This window comes from Rhipicephalus microplus, chromosome X, assembly GCF_043290135.1.
Source record: "Rhipicephalus microplus isolate Deutch F79 chromosome X, USDA_Rmic, whole genome shotgun sequence".
Classification (NCBI taxonomy): Eukaryota; Metazoa; Arthropoda; class Arachnida; order Ixodida; family Ixodidae; genus Rhipicephalus; species Rhipicephalus microplus.
In genome coordinates this window covers 403,819,830-403,834,692 of record NC_134710.1, presented here as the reverse complement: position 1 = coordinate 403,834,692, position 14,863 = coordinate 403,819,830, and the positions used below count along the sequence as shown (strand labels likewise).

General features: G+C 44.1%; 2 protein-coding genes across 4 annotated transcripts in view; one reads left to right on the top strand and one right to left on the bottom strand.

Moving 5' to 3' along the window:
* LOC119161865 (zinc finger CCHC domain-containing protein 24) overlaps positions 1-14,863 on the bottom strand; it is a 251,549-nt gene that overhangs the window by 20,378 nt on the left and 216,308 nt on the right. The gene's annotated exons all lie outside the window — the stretch shown is intronic.
* LOC119160952 (sodium-coupled monocarboxylate transporter 2-like) overlaps positions 1-14,863 on the top strand; it is a 171,372-nt gene that overhangs the window by 71,760 nt on the left and 84,749 nt on the right. The window contains exon 2 of one of the 2 annotated variants that reach the window (XM_075880192.1): positions 3,761-4,132. In XM_075880192.1, coding sequence (XP_075736307.1) covers positions 3,797-4,132 — 336 coding nt within the window. In that variant the 5' untranslated portion in view covers positions 3,761-3,796. Of the gene's footprint in view, positions 1-3,575; positions 4,133-14,863 lie in introns of those variants that run through there. The other variant, XM_037413233.2, reaches the window with a different exon arrangement.

Genomic DNA, 14,863 nt, shown 5'->3' with positions numbered 1-14,863 from the left:
TGAATAAAAATCATTTCTCTACCTGGAGTGGCACATTACCTTACAGAACAATTAGTAGTTATGCGAAATCTAATTCAATGGACTCAGCTCGCAGCGTCACCTCATTAACATTCCAACGTTCGTGGTTTCGTCCTTGCACCGAAAATGTGGTTCATCCAAATTAAAACACAGTAACGACTTTATTTCTTTGATGATATAATTGTACCGTTTGTCAATGGTAACCATGGTGGTAAACTCTTTTACGCCGCTTCTTATAGAGAAAAATATATATTTCCAGGAACGGAATAAATTAAATGCGACATAGCTAAGTTACACTTGCTTAAGCGGATGACCTTCGTGTCTGTAATCTCGGTATTGTCATGTGGTAATGATATGAACTAAGGTAGCAGAATGTATGTACAGTATACCCCTCTGTTAAAGGGAACACTCGAATGCACACCATCAATACTCCTGGCCCTCTAAGAGCAAGTGGATGAAGAAACATTCTTCATGCAAATCAATAGTCTGTCAAGAGAAATCGGAACTTTTAACCACCAGTAGTCTTATGCATATCTAAGCCGCTATGATTCCCCTAAAATAGCCAAATCAGAACATGCTTCTCACGCAGGTGTTCCCTTTAACAGTGGACCCGTCTGTAAAAGATGAAGCTGTTCATTAGGGCACACTCGTGGCCGGTAAACGGAAGGCCAGATAACAGCGATACACATTAGCACTGACAGAGAAGTGTTCTCAAACACTGAGACGCGATGTGCGCCTGGTATTGCTCACAATCTTCGTGGGTTTAAATCGAGCACATCCACATAATACGCGTGGCAGTACCATTTCGAGCGCACTCGCGTTCTCGATACTCCTTTTATTCGGGGGGAGGGGGGGGCGTCTCTATCGTCACCCATGAACCATGATTAAGCTCTACCGAGCCCTCCACAGTAACTTTTCTGTTAAAATATTACATTCATCTATTTCGGTGAAAAAAAAAACTTGTTAATAGGGTGCATGTGCATAACCGACATTTCAACAGGCAGGCTTGCCCTCTTCAAGGCTGCAACCTTGATGAAGACAAGCCCACCTGTCAAAACGTTGGTTACCCCGCACACACCGTTTAGGGATTTTTCGATTGGAAGCTTCCATATCCCCCTTCTTGACATCTTTTAAAACCTCTTTCATTTGTATTATCCTGAGTTTTCAGGCACTACACCTCGTACTGGCTCAAGTATAACTCACTGTTATAAAACTGCGTTACTTGTCGCACCCTGAAAGGTGTCATCAAGCACGATACCTAGTTCTCACGTAACTTGACCCGTACGTCGCACTGGACAAAAGTCAGTTCTCCCAGAATGAAACCGGTCCAACTGCGTAACCATTGCTTCGCTGTACAGTAAAAGATCGTTACTTAGGATTTCGCGGGACTGAAAAAAAAAACTGAAATAACCGATTCCCGAATTATCGAAAGCGCCAAGAAAACAACAAACGTCCATCGTGTCAATACACTTCTTTTTCTGCATGAACATGGAACCCACCACGGTGTCCGACACTGCTGTCCTAAAGGTTGCAGTATCGAATCGCAACCACGGTGCCCGCATTTTGGATGGAGATGAAAATGCTCAAGGCCCGTGTTTTTAGACTTAGGTTCACATTAAAGAACGCCAGGTTGTCACAATTTTCGGAGTCCTTCCCTACGACGAGTCTCATAATCATATGGTGGTTTGGGAACGTTATGCCTATAAAAGTAAGAGAAAAACATTGATGAATACGAAAGTACTGTGCTTTGCGTAATAGCACTGTAAAAACCAGTTTTCGCCACTGGCGACTTCGTTCGCAATGTGGCCACGGCTCAACACCTCCCTGTCTCAACTAACCTGAAACGTGGTAACCAGAAAGGTCGTCACTGTCGTTACCATGCGATTCACTCTAACGACTATGGCGATGCATACTGTGCTGCCTTGGTCCAGTAGTTCTGCCACGCCATTTTCGTTCGTTTGCGTCACATATGCTGCACATTTGTGGCGCTTCGTGGTCGCCGCTCTCCGTGAGTCGCCAGGGTATACATGTTGCTGCCGAATAGGACTGAATTGACAACAGTTTAATGCAATGTAACAGTGCATAGATTGCTTCCGAATTATTGCCCCGCCGTGGTGGTCTAGTAGCTAAGGTACTCGGCTGCTGACTCGCAGGTCGCGGGATCGAATCCCGGCTGCGGCGGCTGCATTTCCGATGGAGGCGGAAATGTTGTAAGCCCGTATGCTCAGATTTGGTTGCACGTTAAAGAACCCCAGGTGGGCGAAATTTCCGGAGACCTCCACCACGGCGTCTCTCATAATCATATGGTGGTTTTGGGACGTTAAACCCCACATATCAATCAATCAATCTCTACTACGGCGTCTCTCAATCAATCAATCAATCAAATCTTATTAATTATTTGATTTTCAAAATTAACGGCCGTGGAACGAGCGAGATTTGTAGTTGGGTGGAGTTGTGCCCTCCAGAAAAGCAAAAGAAATAATGGAATCTATCACTAGCTCACTGACCAAGACTTGAGTGGCATTGTTGCCTAAATGCCGATGCAGAAATTTGGTCTAATGTTAGATTATTCGCATGGTGTGGAACTCTTCAAGAATCTGAATTGTGGCAGTGTCTTTGTGTTTTCCCCATTTATGTTGTGTGGCAGCGTTATGTTTCTTTTTTCCCACAAGAATCTTCCGTTTCTAAGAGCGGGGCTGTGTAGCGGCCTGGCTTAGCGTGTCCACGCAACGTATGTCACATGGACACGCTCGAGATCATGTTCCAAAAACAGGCCTAAAAACGATGCTAACATTTCTCAAAACCAGTTAGGGTAGCGATGTGCTGGCGAGGGAGAAGGGAGTTGTTGAAGCGTAACAGAACCTTGAATAGAAAAGTATAGCAAAGAGGAGGGAAAGGAAAGTGAGAAATGTGAAGAGAAGGGAGGAAACATGGCATACCTATCTAATAAAGTATATCGAGGGGAGGTGAAGAAAAAGAAAGGGTGAGCAGGAGAAAAAAGGGGTGGAGAAGGCCACGTGCTACGCTGTTTTCTTCAGTCTTCGCACCCCTATAGGGCGAAAGTGCACCAGTTTTTGTTATATTCACAGTGACTGCATCATGTGCGTATATACGCGAGTCTGCTCGAAGTTGGAAAAAATGCACTTCTTCATGCAGATGCACGTCATACAGAAAAAAACGCACTCTCACTGCAGCGTAGCGGGCCGGCATTTACACTGGCTAAGCTTTCCGCTTTTCCTTGCGTATCCCTTTTCCTCCTACCAGGGACACGCGCACAGACAGGCACACAGACAAGAACTGATGCGAGCGTACCAGGACAGCCAGCTGATTATGTTATGTCCTTCAAAAAATGTATATTCATACATACAAGTATATAAAGGTAAACAGTTATACGTCTGTAACGTCCTCTTTGGCGTGGTTAAGTTCAGTGCACCTGTCTCGCACTCCACCCACTCGTCGTTTTACCGGAATGCCTTTTATATGAACAAAAAAAAACGACCAAATCACGGCCATGCTTGACACTCCGTATGTTTTTTGTCAGCGCATTGCGCTCATCATTTACTTATTTTTGCGCACGGTGAACAACGCGGGCAGCGCCAGTATTCGCTCGTCTGTGTGGTTCATAAATGAAGCGAACAGCACGTCGCAGGTGGCCAAAGACGCAGCTGGGCCTGTGCGGTGCTGACTGTGAACGCGATCGCTGTCGTCCGCTAAAACTTTACTCCTCTCGACAACGTCGCAGCGATCCTCGTCACCACCTAGCACAACTGCGGAAGTAATGTCGGTCGTGAACGTGGAGCACATCACGTTCGGCGTGTTGATGGCTGCCAACCTGGGTCTGGGCCTGTATTTCGCCTTCTCGCGGCGGGCCCGCAAGGTGTCCACGGCCGACGAGGTGTTTCTGGGAAGCCGCAGCATGGGCACGCTGCCACTGGCTGTGTCCGTGCTGGCCTCCATGATCTCGGCCATCGGCGTCATCGGCTTCGGGGCACACTACTATGCGCACGGATTCCACTACGCCTGGAGCCTGGTGTCGGCGCCTCTTCTTGTGCCCGTCGTCACGCTCGTCATCATCCCTGTGCTCTACAAGCTTCGCGTCACGTCTGTCTTCGAGGTGGGTGCACTACGCTTGCTCGGTACAAACGAAAAAAAAAAGTAACAGGAAAGAAAAAAAAATGCCTGTTCGCACTTGGCAATGATTCGCGCTGGAGGTGTGATGTGTGGTTTCGCTCGAAACGCTCTAGGCGATAGTTCCACCCGCAGCTGTCATAACGGGACGCAATGATTCGCCGAGCGTTTCGAACGACTTTGAGGGCAGTGGCTTCAAAATGGTTTTTTACTTCTCTTTTGAACTTTTCTTGTCCTCTAACAGAGAGGAGCGGCTGAGTAAATACATAAACAGACAACAATGAGGCAAATGATAACTTTTTAAGAGACGACAAAGCGGGATGGTGTCTGCTGCGGCTGAAACTTTGCGTTGTCCTTGCGTTGTCTCCGAGACTTGGCATTTTATTTCTTTCCAACAACTGCGCTGGGAATGTTGTTTACTTTCTAAAAATTCCTGAGAATAAATGACCCGTAACAGGTATACTAGTGCGGCACTGAGTATAATTTCAACCATATGGTTTTTCTCAATGAGGTACGAATGTCATTGTCGAAAACGAACTTTTTCATGCAGATAGAACTTGGGGAAACATAATGTGTTTTGCGAATATCAATAGCAGAAATAGAATTGATTAGGTGAAGTAAGGCACACGTACGTCGGTCTGACAGCGGAGGACGAAGAGCGACACATTCTTTATGGAATTTATCGGTTTTAGCTTCCATGAAAAATTCACTCTGTCATGAAAAATTCACTTTAAATGCCGTCTTCTGCTTCTCGTCGTATGCTCTTTCGCCTCTGTTTAATTCACAAAATTTATCATCATATTTCAACTCTTCGCGAGGCACTTATTTTTCAGCCTTTTTGCGTATATTCTAGAATTACTCATTCTAATAAAGTTGCTGTTATGTCATGTCTAACCAAAACATGCAGCCATTCATTTATTCCCAGAACATCAGTAGACTGGAACCCCCTTCCCGCATCTGTGGTCATCTTGACCGATCATCACTTGTTTCGCTCTGCGCTAACTAGCATTGTATAAACACCAACACTTACCCGTTATGTTTAAACACAATGCTTATATTTTGTTATTTTTAGTTATTTATCAAGCTTTTATTATTACTTAACATTGTATGAGTAAAAAATTGTGTTTCACCTCCCTCCAAAATGCTTTTGACCCTGAGGGTATTACGAATAAAAAATAAAAAATGAAAAGATAAAAACACGGCATTGTTCTGGATTTTGACTGAGGACATCGTTATTTACTCTGTCCCGGATTTATTTCAAGAGTGCTTGAATCGGATGGAATTGAGTGAGTCGGGAGACAGGCGTAGCAAAAACAACAAACGGTTTGTAACCCAAAGATAAAAGGCAGAAAATTGAAAGCGAAAACGAAACCAACCCTGGCAGACTTAAAATTACCCGAACAACGGTACAAGCAAAATAATATGCACATCATTCTAAATCCATTCTTTGCCCTAGCCACTGCTTCTGATTCAATATGACGTCTCAACCATCGATCGATCTTACGGTTCCCGTCGGCCTCTCTCCGATGCTGTGCCGAGATTTGTCACGTACGTCGTTGACTTTCTCCTCAACCCTTTACGGTCGCCATCAGTTGGTCCCGCCAAACAAACCACTCGTCGCCGTTGCCGGTGTCCCGGACTTCGTCATATTCTTACGCTTCTGCAGGCTGGCTTAGCCTCGTCATGGACTGCCTTGATGGCGAGTCCGCTCTGCTGATAGGTGTGGGCTGTCGCCTTCCCGCCGCGAAGTGGGAGAGCTGCAAGTCGACCAGGAACTGCTGTGCAAGGGTGCGGCAAGTGCGGGCAGCCTCACTCGGAACCTCTGAGGTCGACGGCGACACCCCGAGCCTCTCACGCCGACATCCTCAGAACCAAGCGGTCATGCTGCTCCCGTCGCCGTAGCGACGCTCGTTTTCTACATTTTCGCAGCTCGGCGTCCCAACGCACAATGCCAGCTCATCTTCTGGGGTTTTTTCTCACTGGTCGGGTCGCGTGCCACGAACCTTTTTCCGACCAATTGCTTGCGTCTACGTGAGTGGTGCGCTAGCACTCGGGTGGCTACTGTCTTCGCACCTCGCGTACCATCGCGCGTGCTGCCGCGTTCGACACGCGCCTCGTACCTCTCCTTTACTCACGATAGACACGGAATATAAAGGCATGTGGGTGGATCGTCAAGTCCGGCTGTCTATCGGTTAACACTGACGCGTTGATCCTGCCCACCAGCCACCAGTACTGTCCGCCAGGAAAAAAGGAAGAGGAGCGAGGAAACAAAGGCAAGGACGTTAATATATATATATATATATATATATATATATATATATATATATATATATATATATATCAAACTCTGCAGTTTTCAATCTCTGCGGACTCAGTTGAAATAAACTAATAGTTTAGCCGTGTGTCACCCATACACAAAGGTACAAAAAGAAACAGCCAATTGAGGCACGCCATATACGTTCAGGTGAACAGTCATTGTAAGAAGATTCATGTGTCACTTTGTAACATGGGTCATTGAGCGTATCAGCAAAACGACTTTCATACAGTGCGCCAGAAATAAAACCTAAACGCTTACATAGATATACAATGAGTAGCTTGGGATCTTTCGAGCTTTGTTTTAAGTCTGTGGAATTTGGGAGTGTACGCGCATTTCGTTGGGCATTATCTATCTATCTATCTATCTATCTATCTATCTATCTATCTATCTATCTATCTATCTATCTATCTATCTATCTATCTATAGGTTAGTGCTGGCGATATATTAGCCTTGTACACTAGAGGGACAGCGGTAAACTATCTTCAGTGATTAACTTCGGAATCTGCCGAGCCCAGGCTTCATTTGAACAGATCTTCTCTTAGCAACGTACACCATTGCGACGCGTTGTTATATCTGAGCACCATCGGCCCGATTATATCTGTAAGAATTATTCACTTTGGTTTCTAATCCATAGTTGCACGCAACTCAAGACTTCTAACTCACGTGTTAGCGTCCAGGTGAATTAGTAGCGCTAACTTCTTTCTCGTCACATTTTGTTCTATGAATCACGTAACCTCTGTGGTACTCGCTTTCACAAAAGTGAAAAGCTTGGCGCTGTCATGTTCATTTCTTTCTGCTTCGTAGTTTCCGTCAAGTCGTCATTTCACGGGGTGTATAGTTCTCGGTAATTTACCGCTTAGCCGCATTGCTGCGGGTAAGCAGCGGATATGAGTGAGCCTGTTCATTTTCATGGAAGGCCGAATGGTTTCACAACATCCACAGTACGTCCTCCGCACTCATGTAATATGGATTGCCCATTAATGAGTTTAACAGCTTTGCGTGATAGAATTTAGGCACTGCTCACGGTTTTTCTTTGTTTTTTTTTGCGACTAGCAAAAAGCGTTGAATACAACGAACCACTTATACTTAGTCGAAAAAAATTACACATTTTTTTCTGGCTGTTTTACCACTCTTGTTTTCTTTTTCTGATACCATTTTTGTCACCTCCAAGTTTGTTAAAATAGGTGATCGTGCCAGAAAGATGTTAAGTGGTGCTTCATACTCTCTATCTTCAAGTTTTACTCCAAAACAACTTTTACGTCACTAAGATACCAGCTCATCTAAGAAAAACAAACTGCCATGGCCTACTCGCAAGGCGCAGCACAGTCACCGCGAAAGCTTGAAGAGCGGCCTTCATAAAAAGAACGTTTTTAGAATACTATTGGGGCAAATATTACAGGTGCTAATTACACGGCGCATACTACACCATAAATTATTGTAATTCTTATTTAGTGGAGAAGTGAGCACTTTACCATTGTAATATATTTCGTATGCCAAATAATACATATCAAGGCACATGCACGTTGAAATGTGTTATTTAAAACACACAAGTCGTTTAAGTTAGACATTTGGCAGGCCACTCTACTTTATGTATAAGGGTGAAGGGTATTATGGGTAGTATGAACCTCCTCAGCAAAACAGTTATAGAAGAACAGAACATTGTTCTGGTGGCGTTCGCATGGCAATGCGCCGACCATGTTGTTCCATATCGGAATGAGCGAAACGAAACGATACACATGGTGCTGTAAGTTACCATAAATAAGCACCAAGTCATAAATATCTACTATTTAATGTGCCTAGTTGACACTGCAGTGTCTCTTTTAAAGGGTGAAAGCACCTTCGTTACACGAGACGCTCAGACGTCACTACAGTGTATACACAAAATGCTTGCCTCGATTCGAGGTAGGATGTTTTTGGATGTGCACTCACGGTGGACCAGTGTGTCGTTTACCACACTATACTCAACCCAACTTTTCCATTGGAACTCGTTCATATGTTCTGGTTCGGCTTCAACACGTATTGTAAAAATGAGAGTAAATATATACAGTCAATATTGTATAAAACGTCCCAAGAAACAATTATTTTACTATTGTGTGGGGGAGGATACGAAACTTCCACGGCAATGTTCACCGTAAGTTCATTAACCTCTTAAAATGCGGAGACTGACCTAATAAAATTTACGTGATTGTGCCAAGCATTGTCAAATATGTGCGAATGAGACCTTTTGTTGCGGCCAAGCACATACGTCTGCAATATGGCCGTGCGCGACGAAAGCTCGGCCATGATCGATGTTACTCAAACAAATGGCGAATGTATGAAAAACCTGTTCCCCTGGTTGGTGGTTCTGTAAGTTTCAACCGGAAGTGGTGAGAAAGTGTTTGTACTCAACAGTGATACTAAAAAGAACAAAGTAAAAGACCCAGCTAGCTTCGTCAAACACTCGCACCGCTAATAAAATTGTAGAAGAAGAAAAAATATATGGTTAATCGTTCGTGCATACTGCTGATCAAAGCGGATGATTGCACCAGTTGGTGATACATGATCTAAGTATAGACTACGCGGTAGAAAACATGGACGGCAAAAAGATAAGGACAAGCGCAGACTATCAACTGAAGGTTCATTCATCCCGCATTGCATTTATATATGACAAACAGGAAAAAGAAGAAAGAAAGGAAGGAAAGTATGATTCGAGCAAACGTCAAACTTTATATACCTGAAGCACGAGGCAGAATATCAGATGCATTACACACATACGCCATTTGCCAGATACTGAAGCTCCTTTTCTAAAAGGGCAACCGATGGTTTGCTCGCGCAGTTGTCAGGTTCTTTAGCCGTTCTCTCTGCTTCAATATGCATGCGCGTGTGATCATTTTTGTGTCTATACAATAGTACTGCATTTTCAAACAGCGTAGGACAAGCACACCTGCTGACATGCTGAGCCAAGAAGCCTTTATTACCATTGTCAACATTGCGTGCGTGTTCGCGCAGGCGCTCGTTGAGGCACTTTCCAGTCTGTCCAATGTAGCACGCACCACATGATACATAAGACTGCAATTACAAGGAAATAAATTAAAAAATGATCCATGGTAGGAAAGAATCAGACGCCCGATTGCAAATTCCGTGGTTCGATTCTGACTGACATTGTATTTGTCTTTTTTTTTCGGCAGTAATACTGCAGTTTATTGGTAGTCCCCATAACTGAGCGAGTATTGCATTTTTGGCGACTACCACTTCAGCAACGCACGTGTAAACGGAAGCTAAGGCGTCAGGGAAACGCATGAGATTAAAATGAAGCAAGCGGGGATGATCTTCGCGGAACCGGCGAAGTGATGGTCGCTCGGGCCGTCGTCACGGGTTGGGGTTCGCCAAAGATTCCGCGAGTTGTACAATACAGACTAACCACTGCCGCGAACTTCCAGTTTTGCACTTGCGAGCCCCCTCTGGCACGCTCTGGTTACAGGGAACCCCAAAAGAAGAGTCGAAACCCGGACACCAGCTTTGATGGCCTCATTTTCTCTTTTGTAAATAAAGGTGCCGTTTAATATGCGAAGCAACGATACGTTGTTTACAATTGGTGCTGAAAACAAAGGTGTGGGTGTTTTCGGCAGGCATGCTTAAAAGCCAGAAGAAATGCGGGAAAAAAATCCGCGAAAATATATACACAAAACAAGGAATGACGACAATTCAAGGTCACGTGACCTAAATATATGGTGTGAATTTACGACCAGGTTATCGCTCCTTATTTCCTGCTCTTGCAGAAATCTGTGAGATCGAATCAATCCATTGGAAACCCAGTCGAAAAAGAAAAGCGCCGTTCCAACCAAAGGAATGTTTCACCACGGTGTTTGAATGAAAAACTTCTGAAAGATTGATTAAAGAATGAGACCACGCAACTACAGACAGTTATTACGGAAAACCCCTTGCCCCTACCCTTCCTTTCGTCCCACGGAGAAAAGAAAGGGCCGCTCGTTCGATCCCAGCAGGATCTGCGTGGCTGTTCGATAGCGCTCAACGTTGTTGATGTTGGCAGGTGCGTTTTTATAACTTTTAAAGAAAAGAGCACCTCTCAGATAAATGAATTCCCGCGCGTCAATTAGCCTTCCACAATACTCTTGGTGTTGCCTGCCTACCACACGTCTTCTTCAGCTTCAGGACGTTCGGTAAGGTACAGGGAAGGCGCTAAATGAAAGCGGAGGCAGTGATGCCAACCTCAGCTTCACCAGCTCGCCATTATATCACTGAATTTGGCGCCACTGCTTAGCACCTGTATCATTTAATTTGCAAAAAATGCGTTCTGTTATATTCTGTAACAGATTTAGAGGCCAAATATAGTAAGTTCATAGAGTTATGAACGCGAAGGTACGAAAAAAAAAAAACAAATGAAGCCCTTGGAAATGGTTGCGTCACAATAACATTGAATTTCTTGAAGTTTGGCACGAAATTCAAGATGAAAGCTTCGCGTCATTTTCTCTGCTAATACTCAAAGTGTGGTCGTAAAATTAGTGACAAAATACACTTCAGAAAGAGCACTTTTTCAGACTAAAGCGATCTGTTGCTTTGCGTTAGTGTTCCGAACGGCTGGGCGAGAAAACCGTGCTGTGTGGCTTCCCACAATTGGTGTAACCATCGTTTCGTTGCCACATTTGCTGATTGGCGCGCTAAGGTGCATAGCTCTTCGCCTTCCAGAAACACACGTTGGTCGATCTGCAAGTCTTTGTAGCCTACCTTTGTGGTTGCCGGGTAGTGAGCAATCAGCAAAATTCTACTCGGTATAGATCACCTAAACTTCAATTGCTTAAATTTAATGATCTGCCTAAACTTTTAAACGTGTGTTTTCTTGAGGCCTGGTGAAGTTGCTGGAACCCTCTGTAAATGAACGACGATGTCTATTAAGTATGTGCATCTCGACGAGAAGCAGGTTTCATGTGATCTAGAGTGCGCGCAACCGCACGTCGTTGCGGCCGATTTGCCGGGCCAATAATTGCGGGGCTACATTTTATTTATCTTCGCGACACAGAACGCACGAGAATGTACGCGGCAATAGACACGAAGACCTGCAAGCTGACGTGACTTGTATGTAGTGGCAGTATAATATGGCGCTGTTTGAGCTGACAATCATAAAATCTTGGTTTCAAAACGATAATTGAGGTAGTAAAGGACGAGTCTGAGAAACTGTCGCGAGTAATTTGTGCATGCCGGACGTAGCGCGGTGCACTGTTGTTATGCAGGCCGAGTTTCTCTCGCACCTGTGTTGCTTCACAGCTTACATGTGCAACCGCATTAAGAGAATTACATTAAACGAAACGCTATAGGCAAACAACAACCAACGCTATGGAGCGAAATTAAAATGCATTATGTGGAGCAGTATTTTGTGGAGCAGCGATTTAATTATCTAGAAATTAGAGTGTCCTTTTTTTCCCCACAGTGCATCAATAAACAGCTTTTCTGATTGTTGGCGTCAAGATATTTGCTGCAATACACTGGAATGTCAGTTCTGCCAGAGATCCCCATAGCGTTGCTGTTTTGAAACGTTCTTTCCGAGCTTTGCACACAATGCATGTTGATTTGCTAAGAGAGCAAAACCGAATGAGATCACAACTCGGGTCTCGCGCCGCACCGTAGTTGTCCACCGCTGTCACCGGTGTCCGTAACCACATCGCGCGAAATTAACAAAAAAAAAATTTTACTACCAATGACCCAATGGCGCTCGAGCCCGGGTCTGCTGGGTGCCAGCCCAGTATTCTACCACTGAGTCACGCCGGTGCTTGAGGCGTGTTGGCAAACTTGCCTTAGGCAGGCTTGATGTCGGCAAAGGGATCGTGTTATAAGACCTATAAAGCGGTTTAAAACAGAGAAAAAACAAGCAGTCATCGCACAGTGCGAATAGCGTAACAAGTGGGTCGTCGAACGCTTCAATCCACTACAAAAGCTTGTTTTTGTTCAGCTATTAACTGTGGCGCATACCCACTACAACCATAATTCCTCATCGTCGTCAGTGTCTGCATGAACAATTGACACAAAATTTCTTGCAAATGTTTAGTGGATACCATGTTTCTCAGAAGAATTACGAAAAATAACATAGCGAATGCCGTCCCATACTACCCAGAAATTATTATTATAATTGCCCTAGTGGGTACCCAGCAAGTGCGCTTGCAGCAGTTACCTAATGAGTGTTTAGAAACGGCTCTGAAAGGGCGCTCTTCTAGCTTTCGCTGTGATTGAGCTGCGTTGTCCGCGAAGGCCTGGCGTTTTTTTTTTGTTTTTGTTTTTTGAGCATGTCACGCATCAACGCGTTGCAGAACATCTGCGTGGGATAAAATTTTGCGGCACACATTCTGACTTCATCGTTTTGAAATAGATTTTGCAGGTGCACTGTTGTCATCGCTATAAACCACTATGACGCTTATGGGCTGGCTTTCCGGGTGATTCAATTCAGCGTGGATTGATTCCTTTTTCTTTCCTCATTTCGGAATAGCCAACGGTAGCACATGAAATTCCTCCCTCACAGACTTCTTTTATTTTATCTCACTCTGTTCATTTGCACTTCCCTAAGACACGGGAAAATATTTCCGAACCCATTTTGTTGGAAGAAAGTGCCACAAGCTAATCTCACTCGTTTTTATCTGTAATACCAATACTTTTGTGCTCATGCTTGAACGTGTGTGTGTTTTTATTTGTGCGCGTATAGATTCTCCTGCAAATAAACGAACTCAAGGGAGATGGGGGAGGAGTAGTGCAGGCATTCAACCCACCAAGCTGGCTGTGCCTATGTTCCTACGAGAACGAGAGAAACAGTGCAAGGAATTACTTCATGAATAGCGCCACACGAAATTTCGGAAAAAAAGATCTCCCCTGTGAATCGCACAACAGGCCCTGAACCTGAATTCTCCAGATAATTTTTGCATGCGATGGTGGACGCATTGAAGAACATACATGTCACGCTCATCTATCGAATGCCCTCCTAGTGACTCACTAGGAAACCGGATGAAATCGACTTCAGCGAAATTGGACTGCCGATGATTCATAATGAAGAAGTCATTTGGTGCATGTTAAAGAACAGCCGTGGAAAAGTGAGATTTCATAGCATTGCGTTTTTTTTGCTCGAAAAGACTGGCATTCTTAGGTGTTAACAACGTAATTATAACGTTGTAGCTGCTTTATCGCAAAGGTGTGTGTGCAATCGACTACTATTTCAAATGCCTCTGTGGCATTTTTTAACGCCACTGCTCTAAATAGTTTGTTTTCCAGAAATTCCGGTGTTGGTGTCATCGGCGTATGCGTGGACGTCATTGGTTGTGAGCGAAAAATCATCATCTTGTCCGCGACCCAAAAATTGAGAAAGATGCAAATAAAATAATTAAAAAATATTTCCGGACCCGGTTGCAGATTGAACCCACGTCGTTTGCGTGGCAAGCAGATGTGCTAGTACAGAGCCACACGTCTTTTTTTTACACTTTTTTCACAAATCTTTAATGGCAGTGCATCGCAACCAGAACAGGTTATACTTACGCATTACAGAAGCAACGGCTTAGAGTACCGTGTGCCACAGCGTAAGCTTTGTACACATTGCGAAAGCAATGATAGCTGCGCCTCATTATAACATGGAGAAACTCAAGCGAAACAGCCAAGCTAAAGCGTGAACTTATTGCCACTGTATTTCTAAGCAGAGGAAGTTATTTTCACTTTATTTATGATCAGCTACGTGTCTGCTTGAAAATACAGTGAAAATAACTTTCTCTGCTTAGAAATGCAGTGCAAATAGGTTCATGCTTTCAAAACACTCAGCGTGCGCCCTGTATACAGATTTGACAGTAAAACGTGGAATAATTCAGTATTGCATAGTACAAGCGTACATTGCTATCGGGCACCAGTACATGTGACTATGACAACTACTTCATGCTTTAAAACCAGCGACCCATTAATAAAAGGCATTCACGTTACTGCCCGTACTACCTTAAGTCCACGTCGTGGGTTCATAGCAAGTTCTAAAGTATGCTAACCATTACACCGAATGCAGGCATCTGCGAAATCTTCACTGACACAAACAACGTTTAACTTTATTGATTAAATTGCAGTAATACACTATTTGAATTCCTTTGGTACTATCATACACTAAAAAGGTAGGCACTAAGTGGGCACTACAGGGACAGGATATCGCTATTACGTTCAACTCTTATAGGCGGCTTAAGAGCCTCGAATGTTTGTGTTGTTTTATGTTGTGAGGTATTATTGAGCTTTACGTGATTAAAAAAACCACATGTCATCATATCCCACTTGTTTAAGAAGCAAGAAGTAAAGCGAGAGGAGTGTCCTGAAATAAGCATGATGTCTTAGTGCAGGCACAAGCAAAAATAAAACAATGAAGATGAACAATACAACACAGAAACTCTGCAGGAAATA